At 40.8% G+C, this 20,269-nt stretch overlaps 1 protein-coding gene across 6 annotated transcripts in view; it reads right to left on the bottom strand.

Moving 5' to 3' along the window:
- The window catches only part of RBM33 (RNA binding motif protein 33), a 104,343-nt gene extending 89,362 nt beyond the window's left edge, over positions 1–14,981 (bottom strand). For all 6 annotated transcript variants that reach the window (XM_062621465.1, XM_062621466.1, XM_062621468.1 and 3 more), the window contains exons 1-2: positions 14,640–14,981; positions 4,425–4,503 (exon numbers count right to left, since the gene is read on the bottom strand). In XM_062621465.1, coding sequence (XP_062477449.1) covers positions 4,425–4,503; positions 14,640–14,667 — 107 coding nt within the window. In that variant the 5' untranslated portion in view covers positions 14,668–14,981. The remainder of the gene's footprint in view (positions 1–4,424; positions 4,504–14,639) is intronic.
- Positions 14,982–20,269: the final 5,288 nt, after the last annotated feature.

Below are 20,269 nucleotides of genomic sequence, written 5' to 3'. Positions count from 1 at the left end.
ATAGGCTATATGAACAGAACAGGAAAATGGAGAAGAGCTCCTTAGGATGACAAAAGAAATACTTGAAAATGGAGAGGTAATCCCAAGATGTAAATCAGTGCCAAGAGTTATTTTTGCAGATGGTTCCTACACAGATAATGCAGGAACAGATTATATTCAAAATCAGCTCTAAATAGGATGTTATCATGAGTACACAGTATTTGTCCATAGTTGCTGATCTCAAACAGTTCCAGGAATGACTCAACATTAACAAATACCAGTTGCTTTGTCTTCACTGAAATATTAAACAAAAATTGAGACATAAAACATATCATACATTCCAAAGAGCCAAATCACCAGAATTTAAGGTCTTTATTTCAGAGACAGAAAACATAACAGAAATTGGTGCCAAAAAATTTAGAACCAAAACTGAAGCAGGAAAAAAGTCACTAATCTAATCTCTTCAGTAATCTGACAAATGCACAAAAAGGTTTGAAAATATTTCCCAGCACTATGGGCCACCACTGACAGTTTTTAACAAAACTTAATTAGAGAAATTCCAAAAGGCAGCAAAACCATGTGTTATAATAGCATTCAATGATGAAAACCAAGCTCAGGTAGTAAGGAATTTAAATCAAAAGAATGGAAAAGGGAAAGATTAAATTATCTAAGCACTAGCACATAAGTGAAGCTCATGACAGAAACAAAAGTCTTTCACAGAATGCCCCTCAAAACCTATTATAATATTCACTGTCGCTCAATTTTTGCATTGATAAATTAGAAGAAAAATTACCATGGTAACTGTTTGAATAAACTAACAGTGAAAAGTCTACACAGTAAAGCAGACCTATTTCAAGCTTCTTTTAAGCTATCCAAATCTCAAGTTATCTATCAGAAAGACAAGGGATCAGAGTTACCAGATCTGACTATTTTCAAAAAAGAAACAAGATTCAAAAAGATACTAAAATATCTTAGGCTAGCTGAGAAAAACTGACAAACATGAATGTTTGCAATCTGATACCACACGACGCCACATAAACTAAACTGGAATAAAAGTACTTATCTGTGATTGTTCCAAAGGCAACTCACCCTCACTGCCATCAAGACGCAAAGGTCTTTCCAAAAACCACAATACTAGGAAATTAGTGTTCAAATAATCTAAAAGTTCTCGCCACTCTCACAGGAGACAGATCCATTTCCTCCCCTTCCTGAACTCTCAATACTCAACATTCCCCTCACTTAATAAATTCAGCTTACTAAATGTGGAAGAGAAAGTAACAGGAAAAAAAAAGACAACAAATGTGGAAAGTTTTCTACCAGTGTAGAGAAACTAACAAGCTCAGAGAAGGGTCATAACAAGTGAGTTTCAGCAAAAGTCAACCACTAAATCAGCACTGTCATCTCACAGGATAACACCAGAACCACATCTTTTTCCCAAACCAAATCTCTGGGCTCTGTACAGAGCTAAAGATATAAATTAACAGCCTGTGATAAAGATGTCAGACTGGCCCTTTTTGGCCTCCAATTTCATGAGCATGCCTCATTAAACATGAGCAGTAGCAAGGACACAAGTGTTTCAGGAAAAGAACTCATAAAAAAAAATGTAATGGGAAAAATTCTCCAAGAACAATGCTACATTTGTATTCGCGAATCACAAGGGTATGTGCTTGGGAAAGGAAAGAGATTTAGAAATTCAAAATTATTTACACATCTTGGAGATAGGGCTCAGTTAAGCAGCAACACAGTAAGAGTTGATGGTTGATCAAGATATATGACCAACAGCATAACCCCTTCACCATTCCCCACAAAATAAATTATTTAGGATGCAAAACAAAGCATGAGCGAGATTTAAAAAAAAAAAAAGAAAAAAAGGTGTTCATTCAGCCTTTTTACCATCTTCAAGAAACTGTGTCCTATACTAAATTAAGCCAGTAGTTAAAAAAAAATCAAGCAATTACAGCAGGCAACAATATATCCATGTACAGCATTAGTAACTGCCCAGACAACCACAGAACTTAACATTTCCAAAGACAGCTCCCTCTAAAAATAATTACTGTATTTAAAAAATCCAACACATGCAAATAATGTTCTATTAGGTAAAGATGGAAAAACAAACAAACAAAACCCATAAGAAAAACCCATAACATTTTCTGAAATTACCAGCAAGATGACTTTCTGGATTTATGATACTAAACTGGGAGGAGTGGCTGACACACCAGAGGGCTGTGTTGATATTCAGCGAGACCTGGACAGGTTGGAGAGTTGGGCGGAGAGGAACTTGATGAAATTCAACAAGGGCAAGTGTAGAGTCTTGCATCTGGGGAAGAACAACCCCATGTACTGCTGTACAGGTTGGGGGCTGACCTGCTGGACAGTAGTGAAAGGGAAAAGGACCTGGGGGTCCTGGTGGATAGGAGGATGACCATGAGCCAGTAATGTGCCCTTGTGGCCAAGAAGGCCAATGGCATCCTAGGGTGCATTAGAAAGGGTGTGGTTAGTAGGTCAAGAGAGGTCCTCCTCCCCCTCTACTCTGCCTTAGTGAGGCCACATCTGGAATACTGTGTCCAGTTCTGGGACCCACAGTTCAAGAAGGGCAGGGAATTGCTTGAGAGTCCAGCACAGAGCTACAAAGATGATTAAGGGAATGGAATGGAACATCTCTCTTATGAGGAGAGGCTGAGGGAGCTGGGTCTCTTTAGCTTGGAGGAGACTGAGGGGTGACCTCATCAATGTTTACAAATACATAAAGGGTGAGTGTCAGGATGATGGAGCTAGGTTTTTTTCAGTGATGTCCAGTGACAGGACAAGGGGCAATGGGTGTAAACTGGAGCATAGGAGGTTCCATGTGAACATCAGGAAAAATTCCTTTACTGTGAGAGTGACAGATCACTGGAACAGGTTGCCCAGGGGGGGTGTGGAGTCTCTTACGTTGGAGATATTCAAGGCCCTCCTGGAGAAGTTCCTGTGTGATGTACTCTAGGTTACCCTGCTCTTGCAGAAGGGTTGGACTAGATGATCTTTTGAGGTCCCTTCCAACCCTTAGGATTCTGTGATTTCCAGCACTGCACCTTCAAAATTTTACCACTGGCAATAAGATTACAACTTGCAGTACAGCAGCTGTTTGACTCTTCCAAATCTTCTGAAGTGGTAAGAGTAGGACAGCTAAACACAGATGTGGCCAGCCAGCATCTAAAATCCCATCTGTTCATACAATTAAGTTAGTGAAGGCAAAAAGTTCAGAAAATATTCTAATATATTTTGCCTGTAATACTGACTTCAGGAGTTCTGAATACCCAGAGCTGGGGCTGGGAGGCAGCACAGCACAGTGACCCAACCTGAAGTTATTTTAATTACACTCTTACACTGGATCTGTCCCTTGCAGTTCAGCAGCCAGCCCTCAAACAGCTGTCCTGGCTTGAAAGAGAACAGATACCCCTCACCAGTGTACAGCAAAACACCCTGTACACTGAAGCTATTGTTCAAACCCCTTATTCCTTCTTACTCACCCCTAAGAGCAACGAAAACTACCCACTTAACCCAGCAGAAAAGCACAGAAGAGGAAACTAATTCCTCTGGAATGACAATAAATGTAGAGTACCTGATTCAATCCAAGGGCTCAGCTCGGTGGAAAACTACTTGCAGTAATTTTTTTTTACTATAATCACTGGAACTATTAAAAAAGACAAAAATCTATTTATATGTTTGGGATTTTTTTCCTTTTTACAGTGAAAACCACTGGCAAAGTCTGAAAAACTCTCCCTTTTACTAAAAGGGAGTGATAATTACAAAAAAGAGGAAAAAAACAAAACAAAAACCAAACACCAACCAACCACAAAAGTGAAATGTTTTCCCCCACAAACAGGCAAGTCTAGCCAGCAGCTCAATAGCTTGATTTAAGTCCTCCCAGTTAGAGTGCCTTCACATAAAAGAACATGTTCTTATTCTCTCCCAAAATAACTAAGTTCATGCATACTTTAAATCTTTACAGCAGTCATATTTTTCAATAGAAGTCCATACCTGAGTTCCATTACTCTTCCCAAATATAAAACTGAAGTAGAACTTTGAGAATAAGAATTTAAACATCTCATTAAAATTTTTAAAAATTGGACAAATTCAAGTACTAGCAAAAATTTAACTACTTAAACCACTGGGATCTATTAAATATTTAAAAGGAAAACCAAAACAGTAATTGCAAAATTAATTACACACCACAAATACTTTCTATTTATCTGATTTTAAATGGTATCTCCTCATAGCGCTCTTATATTCCTCAAGGCAAGTATATGTTTGGCACAATCTAGCATCAGCTGACATGCACAGCTACCAACATCTTCATCAGTTTCTAAATGTGTGCTGCTCTAAATGTTAGAATACAAAATGACAGAACAGGAAAACAGCAATGCAATTCAACACACAGAAACTGAATGTGAAAGTATTTTACCTACCTGTCCCAGTCATCATCTCCAGCTCTTCTTCTCCAAGACCTTTCTGCACCAGGCTTATCAAACTGATCAAAGTCATCATCTGCAAAAAAGGTGACTACGTTAAACAGTTCTCACTGAATTGAAAGGTTCCTGAAACAACCATATAATCAGGATTAGTTGGTGGGGATTGTTTTTCAGAAGATGCAAAAAATACCTTTTTCTGCTTTCCATGTTAACACAAGGAAAGCTGATAAATACCAACATGCCTCACTAATTAAAAAAAACCCATAATATACTATGTAGCTTTTTTCTTCACCATTGAGTTGAGGATGACCCAAGGAAAACAGATAGAACAAGAGATAAATCACTGGAAAATTCTGCCAACAAAGGTTAATTCCAGAGACAGGCACTCCCCAGGAATGCACAAAACTGAGGTGCAACAGAGATGAAGGAAATGTCATCTGCCAGTTCTCTGCTTGCCTTGGGGGCCACAAGCTTATCTACCTATACTGAGCCTGCAAAGGCACTTTGCAGATAGGAGTAAACTTCAGGTCAGCACAAGGCAACCTGGCACAGAGCAAGGGAGTCAGGTGTAATACACCATCAGTTACCTCAACTGGGGCATTACAACCATTAGAAGTCACTGAAGCAGGTTACTCCAGGTACCTAAGCATAGAAGATGCCTTCCAAGATAAAACTGATGCTCCATATATTTCTCTCAACAAGTACCCTCACTTTAGCCTATCAAATCACAAATTACTCTTGCATAGATTAGTTTGCAAATTATAATTTTGCTACTTAAAAATCTTAAATCTTCCATTTATATGCAAAAGAAATGCAAAGCTCAGTTGCTCTATTCAGACACCCAGATGTCTCTATCACCTGCAAACTGGAAGCACACACTTTCAGAAACACTCAACCCTCACTCTCCCATCCTGTGGCTAAAGCCCAACAGAAAAGGCACACCTGGATTTAGTGTCTTTTCACACCTTTTAATTACTTCTGTAAGAGTCAAACAAATGCGGAAATTAACATTATGTTTAAATGAGAAACCCACTGCAGTTTAATGGTCTGCAAAATACAGGAGGCTGAGCAATACAGTCCTTGCAGTCTGACAGTCAGAAATTATGATCACTAAGATGCCATATACCCAGTCAGTCTCCTGACTCTATCTGGATCTGACTCCTTGAACGAGTAAAATGAACAAGTAAAATGTGCGTGTTTTTTCAGTAAACCTTCAAAATCAAATCGGTTTTCAGCTCTTCAAACTCAACCCAGTATCCTTTAGTGAATATACCCCACATGCAACAACAAACCTATTCACTTCTTCCTTCATATTATCAAAACACAAGTGATAGTGACCAACTAAGTTTAAGAAGATGTAAAAACATCAAAAATATAAAATTCAGTTCTTGCAATGTCACTAAACGAAGAGCTTTCAAACCACGAAATTCAGTCATAAATAGCTACGAAAATAAGACTACCCTGTAGGAATTAGGATGCAACACAAGCCCAGTGTGGCGACTCTTTTATTCTGAAACAGTAGCTAAATAGAGTTACTTTTTAGCAGGTTCTCCATTTTACTGCCTACAGATACTTTTATATTTTTAACTAATCTTCTATATTTAAACTAATTTACGGGCTAACACCACTGAAACAAACTGTCAGTTTACATTTCTCTGCAAACTCCTTCTATTCCAATTCCTATTTCACTCACAGGGGAAAGCCACACAGATGTAAGTTTACTAGCTTCACCCAATACTGAAAAAAAAACAAAAAACAAAAAAAAACAAACAAAAAACACCATAAAAAAAAAATCCGTAAAAAAAACCAACACAACCACACAACAATAAAAAAAAAAAAACAACAAAAAAAATGCCACTAAAAACAAACCCCACCTTGCCCTCCTTATGGTCATTCAAAACCATACTGCATTGACCATCACAGAATCACAGACTGGTTTGGGTTAGAAGGGACCTTAAAGCTCAACTGGTTCCAATCCTCTGCCATGGATAGAGACACATTCCACTAGTCCCAGCTGCTCAAAGCCCTGTCCAACCTGGCCTTGAGCACTGCCAGGGGGCAGCCACAACTTCTCTGGGCAATTGCATCTCTACTGCATTGCCATTTTAAGGGTGCAAGTATCCTGCACTGTCATTGTTCTGACAGCTGGACTGCAGTAACCCACTGGCTTGATGTAAACACCTCCTAAGTGTTTTTTTTTCTTTTGGTTTGTGGGTTATTTTTAGGTAATAAGGTAATTGCTTTTGCAGCAACCCAAAATTACAGTGTCCACATGTTGACTAACACAGCTTGAAACACCACTATCAGGAAGAACTAGCTTCTTTTTAAGCTATGCCTGCTTGCTTGCAAGATACAATATTTTTTCATGCCAGACACCACTTGCAGAACTCCAGAGAGCTGCATTATAAACCAGCACTACTTGAAGATCTTAGCTCTTCAGCACACAATTCTTACACTTGTGGACCTTTAAGTCAAACAGGCTTAAATCTAGAAAAGTTATGCGCCAAACCCTTTATCTCTGAGATCTCTCTACAGCAAAAATGATCATTCTTCAGTACAATTCATAGTACTTTTCCAGGCCAGATATTGAAGTTCCATGGCCATACAAGTGCTACAACCTAGTATTACTACTAGTAAAGAAACAATACAAAAGAGAGTCCACATGCCTGTCAAGTTTCTAGTGTAGAGCCAGACCTCCACTCTATCATGATACCAATACCACGAACCCCCAGCTCTTCCAACCCCTCCAAATTTCTCACTACCTATTCCTTGGTTTTGAGCCACTCCTATCAAAACCCAAAGCTGAGCTGCATCCATGCAAAGCCCTTTTCACTAGTCTAGCAGGATGCACACGAAAGCCCCAAAAATGAACTTGTGTGTGGTGACCACAGCTTATTCGAACTGCTCCACCTACGTCCCCACCACTGCCCTGTCCTCATCTCTCCTTGTCTCATTACATTCCAATGACACAAAGATCTTTGGGACAGAGGAAGACAGCTTTTTTATACTTATTTGTTCTTGACAGCTGGCAGTGACAATGCGCATTACAAATTATGCTATTTTGACATTAAGTACTGTCAGAGCCCAAAGCAGATTGTAGCTCTCCTTTAGAAAAGAAGGTCACAACAATCACACATCTACAAATAGCATTCATTGCCAGCTTCATCATCTGTGAGGCAGCAAGTATTGCAATAGACACAGGCCTTACACCAGCAATGTGATCTGATACCTAGCAAACCTCAGTGAGGCATCACTTTTTTTACGTTTCCAAAACTACACGTTTTCATTTTCTTCTGTCTAAGTAAAACAAAAGAGCAGTAAACAGCAATCAGCATAACATTTATGGATGTTTCTCCTTAAGAAACTCAAGTCAATGTTTGTGTCAAGCATGGTTAAGTGCCTGTAAAACATTAACTTGTATATAAAGAGGAACACTCAGCATCAGCAAAGCACAAAACCACTAACAGCAACAGCCAAAGACATATTTATATATCTATATAATTCTCAGTACTGCGTAGGAGGTGAACAGAGAAGAAAAAAGGGAGGGAGGAATCCATGAACTTAAGCTTTTTAAGCAGAAAAACATTTATTGTAGAAGCGGGAAGAGGTTTTGTGTTTCTTCCAGTGGCATTAGTGCAGCCTAGAAAGGCAGTAGTACACAGGAACTGTTGCTAGCAGATGCAACTCAATGGTACAGCTCCTCCTTTCAATGCAAGGCTCTCTTGGCAAACCTTACCAAGATGTATGCACATTAGCTGGGTATCAACTGTAAGATCCTAACAGGTGATCACTAAGTACGCTAAGCCTTCTCTCTAACTTCCAGGCAGCACTAGAAGGATTGGAAAAAAAAAAACAAACAACAAAAAAAACACAAACAAACAAAAAAACCAAACCACACTAAGCCCTGTGAAATACCAAAAGCCACTAACTGGCTAAGGAAGCAGGGCAGGCCAGTTATAGAGGAAAACAAAAGAAATAATCTACCACATAGCTCTTCCTACTGCAGGAAAACCACCATTATCAAAGTGACAGAGAAGCTGCAGGATGCTGCAGAGATTGACTAATGCTGGCTGCTTTGGAAGGCCAGTCTGCCTGACAAGGCTCTGGCCAGCTGCGAACCAGAAGAATCATAGAATGATCTGGGTTGGAAAGGACTTTAAAACTGTCTAGTTCCAACCCACCTGCCATGGGCAGAGGGACATCTCCCACTAGACCAGATTGCTCAAGGCTCTGTCCAACCTGCCCTTGAACACTGCCAGGAGTGAGGCATTCACAACTTCCTTGGTCAACTGTTCCAGCGCCTCACCACTCTCACAGGAAAGAATTCCTTCTGTATATCGAAACTAAATCTCCCCTGTTTAAGTTTGAACTTAAGAAGCACAAACCTTCATTAAAATGTTCCCATTTGCTTTATACTTACCCTGGTGTAGCACCAGCAGTGCTAAAAGTTGTTCTATACAGTTGTTGTTTTTTTTTTTTCAGTTGTTTTATGATATATACCCAGAACTGCTTAATAAGAACAAATCATCCACACTAGAAAACTACAAAATACAAGCCTCATTTCCTCTTTGGCTATGCCAGTCACAGTTTTTAACTCTGTAGATACCCTTTCAATAAAACCTTCACTAATCATTTTTCTATGTAAAATGGAAGTCGTAAGCTACACAGTCAAGTCTCACAAGTGTAGGAGGTGAATCAGTAAGAACACTGGAGAGCTTTAAACATCTTAAAATGGTACCAATATAGCCTAAAAAGGTAGTCCTACATAGCAACTGTTGCTAAGCTGGAGTATTTTACTGCAATGAGATGGCCAAGACTTCTCAACTAGGAAAAACATTTGATGACTGCATCATTAGTCTTCCTATAAATACATCTGCCCACTTTCTGGAACACTAACTACATGTTGTCTCATAAACCTTAACAGTTCAAAATTTTGTATTTTGCTTCAGTATCACACTATCATGGACATAAAACATACTATTAGTTTCAGGCATCAAAGATGTCTCCTTATCCAAAACAAGACGGAGATGCCACAGTGATCCAACAGTTCAATGGATAAAACATATTACACACTGTTTACCCAACAGGTCTTTTAGTAACTCAGCTACACTGCTTTGGGGCAGAGCAAGTAAGAGTAAGGGAGGCATTTAAAAAAAAAAAAAAAAAAAAAAACTAGAGGAAAAAAATTATTTACCCCATGAAAAAATTGCAATTCTCTGCGCTCAGATTTAATGCTGAACATAAGTCCATCTTGACCTATCCCATTCCCTGGTATCACATTTGAAACACAACACAACAACTTGACAGCATTTCAAGCACAAGTCTCCAGATTAAAAACAGATTACCATTTTATCATTATGTAATAGTTTGGTTTCTAGTGAATATTTTTCTTTATATTTTGTTGTAAAAGGTTACACAACATACAGGTATTGTAAAGCCTCAGTGTTCTGGAACTGAGTATATACATTTATATACTATTTTTCTGCCTGGTAGTGAACTGAATTTCAGTATCTCTTGCTATGCAATACAGAAAAGTAACAGGTTTCACAAGGAACAGACACATCTAGAACATAGGCTGGAAATGTAACTACTATTAACATCAGTTGAATGGAAACTTTGGGTAACAAATCGTGACAGCATCCAGCAATAAAAACACAAGGTCAACAAGAACTCCTATGCCTGTGATGTAAATCTAAGACATTATGTAGCACACTATGAATGCAGTCCCATTTATTACAGATACTCAAGCTCTCTACCCATTATTAAAAAGGGGGGGGGAGTCACATTCACTCCTATTACTGCATTATGCAAAAGAACACAAATATACCACACTCAAACACAGTTTAGTTTATCTGTTCAAGAACAGACATCATAAAGCCTTTATACTGGTAAACACTCACAGAAGCCTTAAGTATTTATAACAATGCAACAGCTGCTTAACATGGTCCCCAACTAATGTATTTCATGCTTTCTTTCCAAATTACTCTATAGAGTTTAACTTCCTCAAAGAGACAAAGTAGAAAAAATAATTTCCACAGAAGTTATTTTTACTGTCTCAAAACCAATTTTTCTTTTTTTTTTTAGAGAGTTTGTTATGATGCAAAGCAGCCCACTAACAATAAGCAAGAAGAGAACTAATTATGATATGCTGTCTGGAACCATCAAGCCACAAAAAAAAACAAACAAAAAAATTAAAAACAAACAAAAAAAAAAAACAAAAAAAAAAAACCACAACTCCAAAGTCTGCTTGGCTTTGAAAACATATCTGTCTTGGAAAAAACATTTTAAAAATGTCAAAGTCTTTGCCTCACAAATGTGGAACAGTGAATGATGGCCAGAGCTTAAATGAAATTCACATGAACTCAGCTGCCAAATGGCTTTGGACACTGATGAGAAACTGCAACTTTCCAGAAACTCCCCAGCATCTTTCACAGTCACCAAAAGTTACAGTAAAAACAGAGGCTGCCTTACAGTAGAATATAACACAGGACCAAACACATTACTTGGAGGTTTTTTGGCCAAGTCACTAACAACTATCTTCTTAAATTATTCTGGAGAACAAGTCCTATGTGACCTAAAATCTGAGGTTGAGTATTCGACACAATAAAGCATGGTTTGGATTTTGTAAACACAAGTGATAGTATGTTTAATTTAGATGACCTGAGAGAACATTCAGAATAATGAGACTTTCAGTGAAAGCTTGTCAAAGAAGCATAGAGATTACAAATTGCTACACTTTAAAGCAAATTTGCCTGCCACAAGGTCGTTCAAACAGTAATGGGTTTTGGCACTTAGCTGGTAGACTAGCCTATGACCATGTATTTTTATTTCATGAATTGCAAATGCTATAGACCTTTGACACTTAAAGGAGTTTCACTGCAATATGCACACACTAAGTTATAGTGACCAACTGTATCAGTCCACCTAACAAAATAGGATGCACCACCCAGAGAGACCAAAATACAGCCAGCACTCCACACACTTTCAGCTAGGCACAAATGCAGAATCTGTTTCCAGCCCATGTATGCTACTGTTGAACAGCCTGAAGCAAGACAAATTCAACTGAATTTGTCACGCTAGAGAATTTTTAGTCCATCTTTGAAACTGACAGTGACCCACAACACAGAGAAAGGTGCTTGCTGTGCTAACAGTATATAAGCTTTTCCAATTTTTATCAACTGCTTCACAAGAGGTTTTTAAAGCCACTAAATTGCTGAAAGCACAACAGCAGCCCTTAGATTACTTAAACTGATGACAGCGTAAATTCAAGCTGGAGGAATAACATAACAAGCTAAGAGGTAGAGAAACACCCGTTCAGCTACTGTTAGTACAGGACCTCCGGCGGGAATATGAGGTAGACACGTATAGACAGAGCCCTCTTCAGCTCCTCCTCCACCCCTGTCATGATTCATACCCCAAGAATATCTACACTAAAAGTCTTGCAGACTACTGCAGTTCATCAGCAGTTAATTAATCTGAAAGGAAAAAAACTTACAAATAGTTTTCCCTTACTTCAGTATGACAAGCAAGATACATGCTCCTTGCTTTGTTTTAGTAATGGTTTGTTGCTTATCCCACAACCATCTCTCCCTAATAAGCTTAAAATCTAGCTGTAAGCTGATTGCAGTGAACACCAAGAAAAAAATGTCAGCATCCACACAACACAGTTATTACATTATACTATAAGCAGATGATCACTAAATCATAGAACAGCCCAGATTGGAAGGGACCTTGGAAGACCATCTGCTCCAACCTTTGTGGGACAGGAAGCCTAGGTGAAATAATTTTTCTAGCACCCTTGTCCAACCACACCTTGAAAACCTCCAGTGATGTAGACTTCATTATGTACCTGAAGGTTTTTCCAGTGACTGATTATTCTCTATGTAAAAACAGAATTAAAAAAGTATTTCTTTTATCAAGTGAAGCCTCTCCTGATGCAACTTGTAGCCATTGACCCTTGTCTTCTCCATGTGGCTCCTTGTGAATAGAGGGCTTCCACTCTCTTTACAGTCACCCTTTGAGTAAGATTATGTTACCCAACATTCAACATGTTTGCTCTGACTCTGTTTTTATATGACAGTTTGAATCAAAGTTTGGGAACCACTGTCTTACCGTATCAGTAGACTGACAAGCAACTGTAAGCTCTTAAAGTCCCTCATCATTACTAGCACACACATCTTGAACTTCTACAATACAGCCACTCTAGAATTAGAGTAAACCAAGTCTGGCTACATAGCAAAGGAATTTGTGAAGTAACATGAAGCTGTGAATCACTCCCAGATACCACCACCTGAAAACTTTCCAGTTTATGTTTGTGAAACCTATCACCAAAAGAGCCTTTACCTTCACCCTTAGAAAACTTAGTTTCACCAAGTGGTCACAAAAATACATACAAAGACTTTATTATTATGAATCAAGCCTGTATTCCCCAAAAGCCTAAAAACTTGTAAATAACCAGTGAGTCCAGACATGCTGTCCAACAGATCACCTTCCTTCCACCAAATGTATCTAAATGTTCAGCCAACACAGCCATTTCACTCTTTTTCAGCCATGCAACACAGCCTTACAGAAGATTTAAACTTTAATCTACGTCTTCAAAGCCAAAACTTTCTCATGTTACCCTGAAATGTCATCAAATTAACACTCTATTTACCTTCTCAAGACCTATTTTGTACTACTTTACCAATTATTAGAGCTTTAAAAACAAAACAAAATAAAAATCACCACACCAAAACAAGGTGCTGGTACTGCCATATTTTAAAGTCTTTTAATCTCCCCCAAAATATAAAAAAAAAAGCTTAAATTCTACAGTTAAAACTTTAACTGATCAAAAACATTTAAGACAAACAACCATTTACTCCTGGGCTTCTTTCCCATTTGTTAGTACCATTGACTTTGGACAGTAGTCCCTTTCCAAGAAGAGTTGCATATACCACTCCTGTAAATTCTATACTTTTTTACTGAGTCTTAGAAACGTATCTAGCAATTTCAAACAGGAATTTTCCTTGACTAGTCATATGGCCATAAGTGTGTGACACCTCTTAGTTTCTTCATTAACACAAGTGCTGCACAGTGACCATCTAGGCTAGACAAATGCTGTTTATATGGGGCAAGGATTGTATTTATAATTTGCACCATTTATTGATAAGCATAGTGTTAATGCTGAACAAACAACGGCTTGTGCCCACTTAGTACAAAGGGACCCTAACTCATGGCTAAACACATACAGTACTCCACAACTAAAAACAGTCTTGAAACTGCAGTTTCACCACTTCATTGAAGGTTTTTTGCTGCATATACCTTTGCACATGAAGGCGTATTCAGTCGCCTTGCAGTAGTTTTAAACACAAGAATCAAAAGGACTCGAAAGTGACACTTTATTTAAATTACTGTCCTCATAATAGTACCAAATCTCCCACAGATAGAACATGCATACAAACTTTGCTTCCACATCACATGTAACTGATCTGAACCACAGGCTCTAGCACCAAGGTTTTTTGTAAAATAACTTTAACATTGCAACATATTTAACAACATTAAAAATGCCCAAGATATTAAGATATTGTTTTACCCATCAGTGCTGTCCTTCCTAACCTTCTTCCCAAACTCAACTCCTAAACTTGAGAATTTCTTTGTGATATTTAGCTTTAATAAGAAGTTTAATTTTGTTTATGTACGCTGTAGCCAATTAAGCTAACAATGCAAACAGTCTGACCACTTTGGTGAGTGATCACAAGGTTGAGCCATGCTCTTCTTCATTACACCTACTTACAGAAAACAAACACAGACTAAAGGGCAGATGGATTAACTGACAACTCCGACAAGCTTTTATCAAAACTGTTATTCTAAGTGAAAGCAAGGCCAAAAGCAAGAGGGGCCCTGCCCCAGACAAGGGAACACAAGAGTTCCCACCAGCGCACAACGCCGACTCCCATTAGCAAGAGCGGAGCCCCTGGGGCCTTGCAGTGCCTGTAGAGCTCCTGTTGCCCCGCGGCAGCACGGGGCTCACCCTATCCGCGCCCCGCCGGCGCAGCTGGCCGCGCCCGCCTAGGCAGAAGAGATGGCGGGGTGCAGGGGCGCCACCGCCCCAGGAAGGCCCCGCAGCCCCGCCAGTCGCTCCGCCCCGGCCAGGCCTCGCGCCGCGGTTCTAGCCGGCCCCGCCCCACAAAGCTCCGAACCCCCGGCGCAGCCCTACAAGGCCGTGACACCCACCTGCGCCTCCTCCCAGGGCGGCAGCCATGGCTCTTCGTCTTGCCCAGGCAGCGGCGGCTTCCAGCGGTGACCCCGTGCCGCCCGCGGGAGCGGCGGGGAGCGGGGGAAGACGGAATGGGGAGAGGCTCGGATTCAGCGCCCGGCGGTGCCCCCTCCCGCCGCCCCTCCGCACGCACCCACCACAGGAGAACAACAAACTACCACAACATGGCGGCCGCCACCACCGTCGCTGTCGCCACCGCCCCCGCGCTGCATCATGGGATGGCGGAGAACCGGTCCCTCCCTCGTGGGGAGGGCGGACAGCGGGCGTCGCTGGTTGGCTAGACAGGGCCCAGGCGCTCCGGGCGCGGCCATCGCCAGCGCCCTCTGCACATGCGCCGAGCCTCCTCCTGCCTGCTGCGCCTGCGGCCCGGGCTGAGCAGGAACGCGCATGTGTCACCGTGGAGGGGCTGGAACGCGCATGCGCGCCGGGGGAAGGGGTGTGTGGGGGGGGTGTGTGTGTGTGATGTGTAGTGCAATGGCGGTCGGGCCAGGGACGTGCGGCCGCCTCCTTGGGCCTTAGGTCCGAGAGTTACGCAGAGGCTGTCGGGAGCCGTGGTCATGGGGCTTACGCACCGTGCCCAGGGTTCTTGCGAGCAGGCCCCGGTGGCCTGGGCCTAGCCTCTCTCCACCCCCCGTCACAGTGGAGCAGGGTAGCTGGCCCTGAGGGAGGCTGCTGTCCGCTGCTTGGTTGCGGTGCCTTTGCCTAGCCGGGACCGGTCACAGGGAGTGGGAACGGGAGGAAGCAGCTTGGCAGCGTTCGCATGCTTCCCTGGTACGGATCTGTAGGTGTCTTTTGCCAAAGTGGGCTGCTCGCAGTACCCCCAAAATGCCAGGTGCGCCTTGGGCACCACTGAGGCTTCACTAGGTCATGGGGCCAGCTGCTGCTCCTAAATTGGGCTGCCTCTTGTGTCAGAAAAAAAAACCATGAGTTAATGGGATTAAAACACACCATGAAAAGGACAATTTGGGCTATGTTAAGGACATATGTGGTCTTTCATCTTTTGAGCGTACAAGGAGGTTTGAGCTTGCATAAACTTAAGAGTTCAGGCCATGTAGTTTTTGCTTCACTGAACCTGGGTGCTTTACAGCCATGGTGTTACAACATCCTAAATCTGTTTACACTGTTACGATCATCCTAAATTCCAGTGCAAGCTGGAAGTCCTTTTCTGCTGTCTCTCACTGAGCGCATCCCTCCTGGCTGCCTGGCAATGTGCTGCCCTTCTCCTTTTCAGTTGTGTGGCTGTAGAGTAGTTCAGTTTGGATCACTGATTCCACAGAAAAGTAATTCTCCAAAAGGAGCTTTCCTTTTGAGTTTCCTTCCCACCTTTTAACGGGGAAGTCAGAACTTTGACATTCTGCACACGCCAGATCAAACACAGAATAAAATTGTGCCTTTGCATAAAACAAACTTTTAGGTTATACTGCTTGCAAAGAAGCCAAATCTGATCTGAAGCACTTCAGTGGAGCCTCCTATAACAAGACTAGTTGAAGAGAATGGCAAATCTTTCCCAGGTGAACAACTCCTCATGGAAATAATTAACAGTGTTAGTATTTAAATTATCGGTGTTACCTGATTAAACCATTGCTATGAGAATAGGGAAGTTCTCATGTCACTTTGTTCTGGGCTCTCTGCAGACTTACCTCATTTGGTCTCATTTTTCAGATTTTCTTCAGATCTGTACAGCTAGACATTTATTCTTTACATATTCCTGTAAATTCACAGCCAAATTCTGACTTCAGTTTAGGAAACAGACCGTCAGTAGGAGATGCTTGCTGATAATTTAACACATTAAACAACCAGTCCAGCCCTGGTTGCCTGACATGGAGACAGTGAGATGAATGCAACTGCTATCAATAGTATAAAACCATGACGATTGAGTGGTGCCAGGATTTCAGCCATCGCTCCTTGGTGTTGATCTTTCTTTTGGTTAGCAGGTTTGCAACACAAGAGCATTTCCTGGTAAGGGAGGCAGTTTTCTGAGCCCTCTAAAGGCTGGATGGAGAAGTGGGGGAGGCAAGGCTCAGTTACTCAGCAGCAGCCTTTTAAAATTCACAGCTCTCTTGTCCTAATTCTCTGTATCCCTTCTCTTTGAGGCTGGGAAATTACATGTTAAACAGAAGCACTATTCACAATGAGCATTTCTGTAGCATTCAGACATTTAGAAGAGTGTATTTTATGCTCTATATTTTTGCTCATGGTGATGGCTGATTTTATTTCCATGACAGACTGTCCAAACATAAATCAGGTTACCATTTGCTTAACACACTAATATTAAAAAAGAATAGCATGATAGTTCACTGTTACTGTGTTAATATACAGACTCTTTAGGCATTTCTCACAGTTCTAGTACAAAAAAGTGACCATTCCCAGATGTGTGAAGTTCAGCAGGTGTGGAACAGGGACTTAAACTACAGCAACAGGCAGGTGTAGTTGCTGTATTTGCCTTCACTCAGGACTTTCACTGAGTTTTGAAATTCTGGGAGCTATAGTTGCTCTGGATTCTGCATAAAAATTTCTGATACTACCTAACCTGTGCTATAAAATTCATGTGTGCTTGTGTCTTTTCTGTACATGGGATTAACATAATTGCTGTCTCTGGAATCCATGAATTAATATGACTTTATGTGAACTAGTCATCATCAATTTGTTAAATACTTTTGGAAATTCTGCATAAATAATTTATTTGCCATATGTCTTCCAAAGCAAATCCAGTTGCAGTTGGGAATGCAACAGATTGCCTGCAAGGAGATTAAGTAAATAACTGAGCCAGAACTCAAGAAACTTTTAATCCTGGTTCTGCACTTGCTTGCTGCATTACTAGGGCAGGTTGCCTTGCATCTGCTGCTTCAGATTTCCCCCTAAACTAGGGAGAATAATGTTAAACCACTGTTTTTTTTCTGATCATTTTAAACCTTTCAGTAAAAATGGTTGTGTCCTGACCTCTACATCGCGCTGTTTGCATGGCAGTAGTCATTATCAGTTTTATTTACAGTGGTTTTGGATCTTAATTTTTTTCCCCCAGTGTACTTAGTAGCTTAGTTTTGGAACAGGCACATTCAATTTTTTATCTGTTTTGGTTTGGGTTTATTTTGTTTCTTACTTCAATTATTTATTTTTGCATGCACACTGAAATGGTTTGAAATCACCAGTCAGAAACACAGTAAAACAGCCTTCCAAGTATAATTTTATTAAACCCCTAAAATAAATACAAAGTTATTAAGGACAGTGTTATTGACACCAAATGACTTCGAATTCCCTAGAGAAAATATACTTCTGGTTTATTTTTTAACCACAGTTACCTCTTTGTGAGCTTTCACTCTGGTCTGGCAAAGCCAGGCTATGTTTTCATAGCGTGCAGGCTGGCTGAGATGAGTGCTCAGGCTGTGGGTTTGGCTCGTAACCTTCTTGTGGTGAACCTCTGAGAGCGACATCAAGCACCATCTTCTGTTTAAAGTTAAGCCTGTCTTGGGCACTAAACAGGTCTTGGGTTATGTCAGCAACATCCTGTGATGCAACAAATATTCTGTCACACCTGACAGGGAATTCTGGATTTAAAGTGTGCACACAAGGAGTGAAAAAGCGAATTCAGTCTCTTTGTGAGTGCCACTGGGCCTGGTCTATGACCTGTTGGCAGCAGCAGCAGTACCTCTTAAAAGGTATACACAGGTAAAATAGGCTGCTTCTTTGAGCATATTCCCCAGAAGGGCAAAGGCAGAGTAGGAAATGGGAAAGACTCTAAAAACTGACTATCTTACTTAAGGAAAGGGAACAGTATGAGGTTAAAACAACTAAAATATGAAAAGGCTGTTGTGATAAACTTTGAACACAAAACATTATGAGTGTGTTACAGCCTCTGGACTGACTGTAGTTTCAGAGCTGCAGGCAGTGTTTATGTGTCTCAGATTTTGTTACTGCTGCAGTTTTTCCTTCTATTTCTTCTCGCATTCTTGTTACTTATTTATCCACTTATTGCAGCTTATCTGCCTTTTTGTCTGCAATGCACTTGATGCATTTTATTTCAGCTGTAATTTGTTCAGAGCAAGGTGACCTAAGGACCCCTGAAACAGCTGCTAGGGTAGAGAATAGGAGAGCTTGTGTACTGCTAAATGGTCTCAGCAAGCAATGTGTCTGTCAAGTGTATTATTAATGTGTCACATGTGGAGTCCCTAGAAGGCTGGTCACCCACCACGGTTCAGAATCTCAACAGAACACATACAGTGTTGAAGTATAGTATTAAATATATAGATCATTACTAGCTCTAACTGGCTGCAGGGAGGTTAGGGCTGTATCTTGAGTTCTGAACTGAGAGCAGCATGCAGAAGACTGGGTATTTGCCCTGGACCCCAGTGTTTGCAATATATTTTAGGGTTCTAGAGGAAATAAATCAATAAACACTGGAAGAATCCAAGTGTTAAGCATGGATTTTATTACATTACAAAATATTAGATTACAAAAATTTACAGCATTTTATTTCTTTTTTTTTTTTCAGTCTGGATGCTGAAAGTCTTGATGACTAAGCTTTTCTTTGTTTCATAAGGATGCCCATCTGGTGTCAGGGGCAGCAAGGGAGTTGGGGCAAAGCTGACAAATGTAAGGCAGTCCTTCCTTTCATGAATGACTCAGAGTGGAAATTGTCTAAGATGCATCATTCTAAGGCAAAGGGAATGGTACCCCATAATAAATATATCAGAGTAAGTAAAAGTTGGGAGCGTTTCCCAAACTTTTCTGACAAGGAGCCAATGTACGGCATCGTTGGCCTTGCTCAAATGCCAAGTTTTGGGAAGGGCTTGCTTTCTCTGGACACAGGCCAGGGTGGCCCCTTCCACTCTGTAAAGAGCAGAACATTTGATGGATCTAGGCAAACCTCAGAGCCTGACAAGCAACTTCTGTGGCTGAGATTCTTGTGGCCCATACCTGTGAGCAAAGCCCAGTTCTCTGTGGAGGCCCACTGAATGTAGAGACATTGTACACAGGTTCTAAATGTCAGCTTTCATACATGAACTTCCAGATCAGAGCTTATGTTCCTAAGAACTCCTTGTACCAGAAGGCTATAATCCTGTTAAAAGCCTTTGGGAACTACTGAAATGCAAATAATAGTAGCAATAATTAGCTCTGCTTTAATTGATACTGTGTATTCCTCAAATGTCAGTGAAAATTTACTTTGCTAAGCCAACAACTTCTCCCCTGGTACTCTGCTGGCTTTACCAGAATTACATGAGGGGTGAATTTGGATCATTGTAGGTTCCTGGCATAAATTATCAGCTGTTGATTCCTTGCCCTTTAGAACTTGGCAAGCATACAGGAAGAGTTTGCCAGACATGCAAGAACTAGGTCTATGCATTTATGGGGAAATCCTTCGGGACTATGCACAGAAAGGAGTACAATTTGCTAGAAGTACCCAGCTGTGAAATCCAAGAACTGCACACAGCTCTAGCAACTTAGAGCATATTTAGCCTGGCCTCAATACTGGTGGTTTCTGGAAGCAGCTTTTTATGCCCTCAGCTTTATGAAAACATGAATGTGATTGTAACAGACCCTGTAAATGTGTGGAAATGCTAAATTTACAGAATAGCTCTATCAGGGAGGC

Source organism: Pezoporus occidentalis, unplaced genomic scaffold (genome assembly GCF_034315485.1).
Source record: "Pezoporus occidentalis ecotype Australia unplaced genomic scaffold, CSIRO_AGI_Poc_V1 ctg23, whole genome shotgun sequence".
In the NCBI taxonomy this organism is placed as follows: domain Eukaryota; kingdom Metazoa; phylum Chordata; class Aves; order Psittaciformes; family Psittacidae; genus Pezoporus; species Pezoporus occidentalis.
This window is presented reverse-complemented; position numbering and strand designations above follow the sequence as displayed.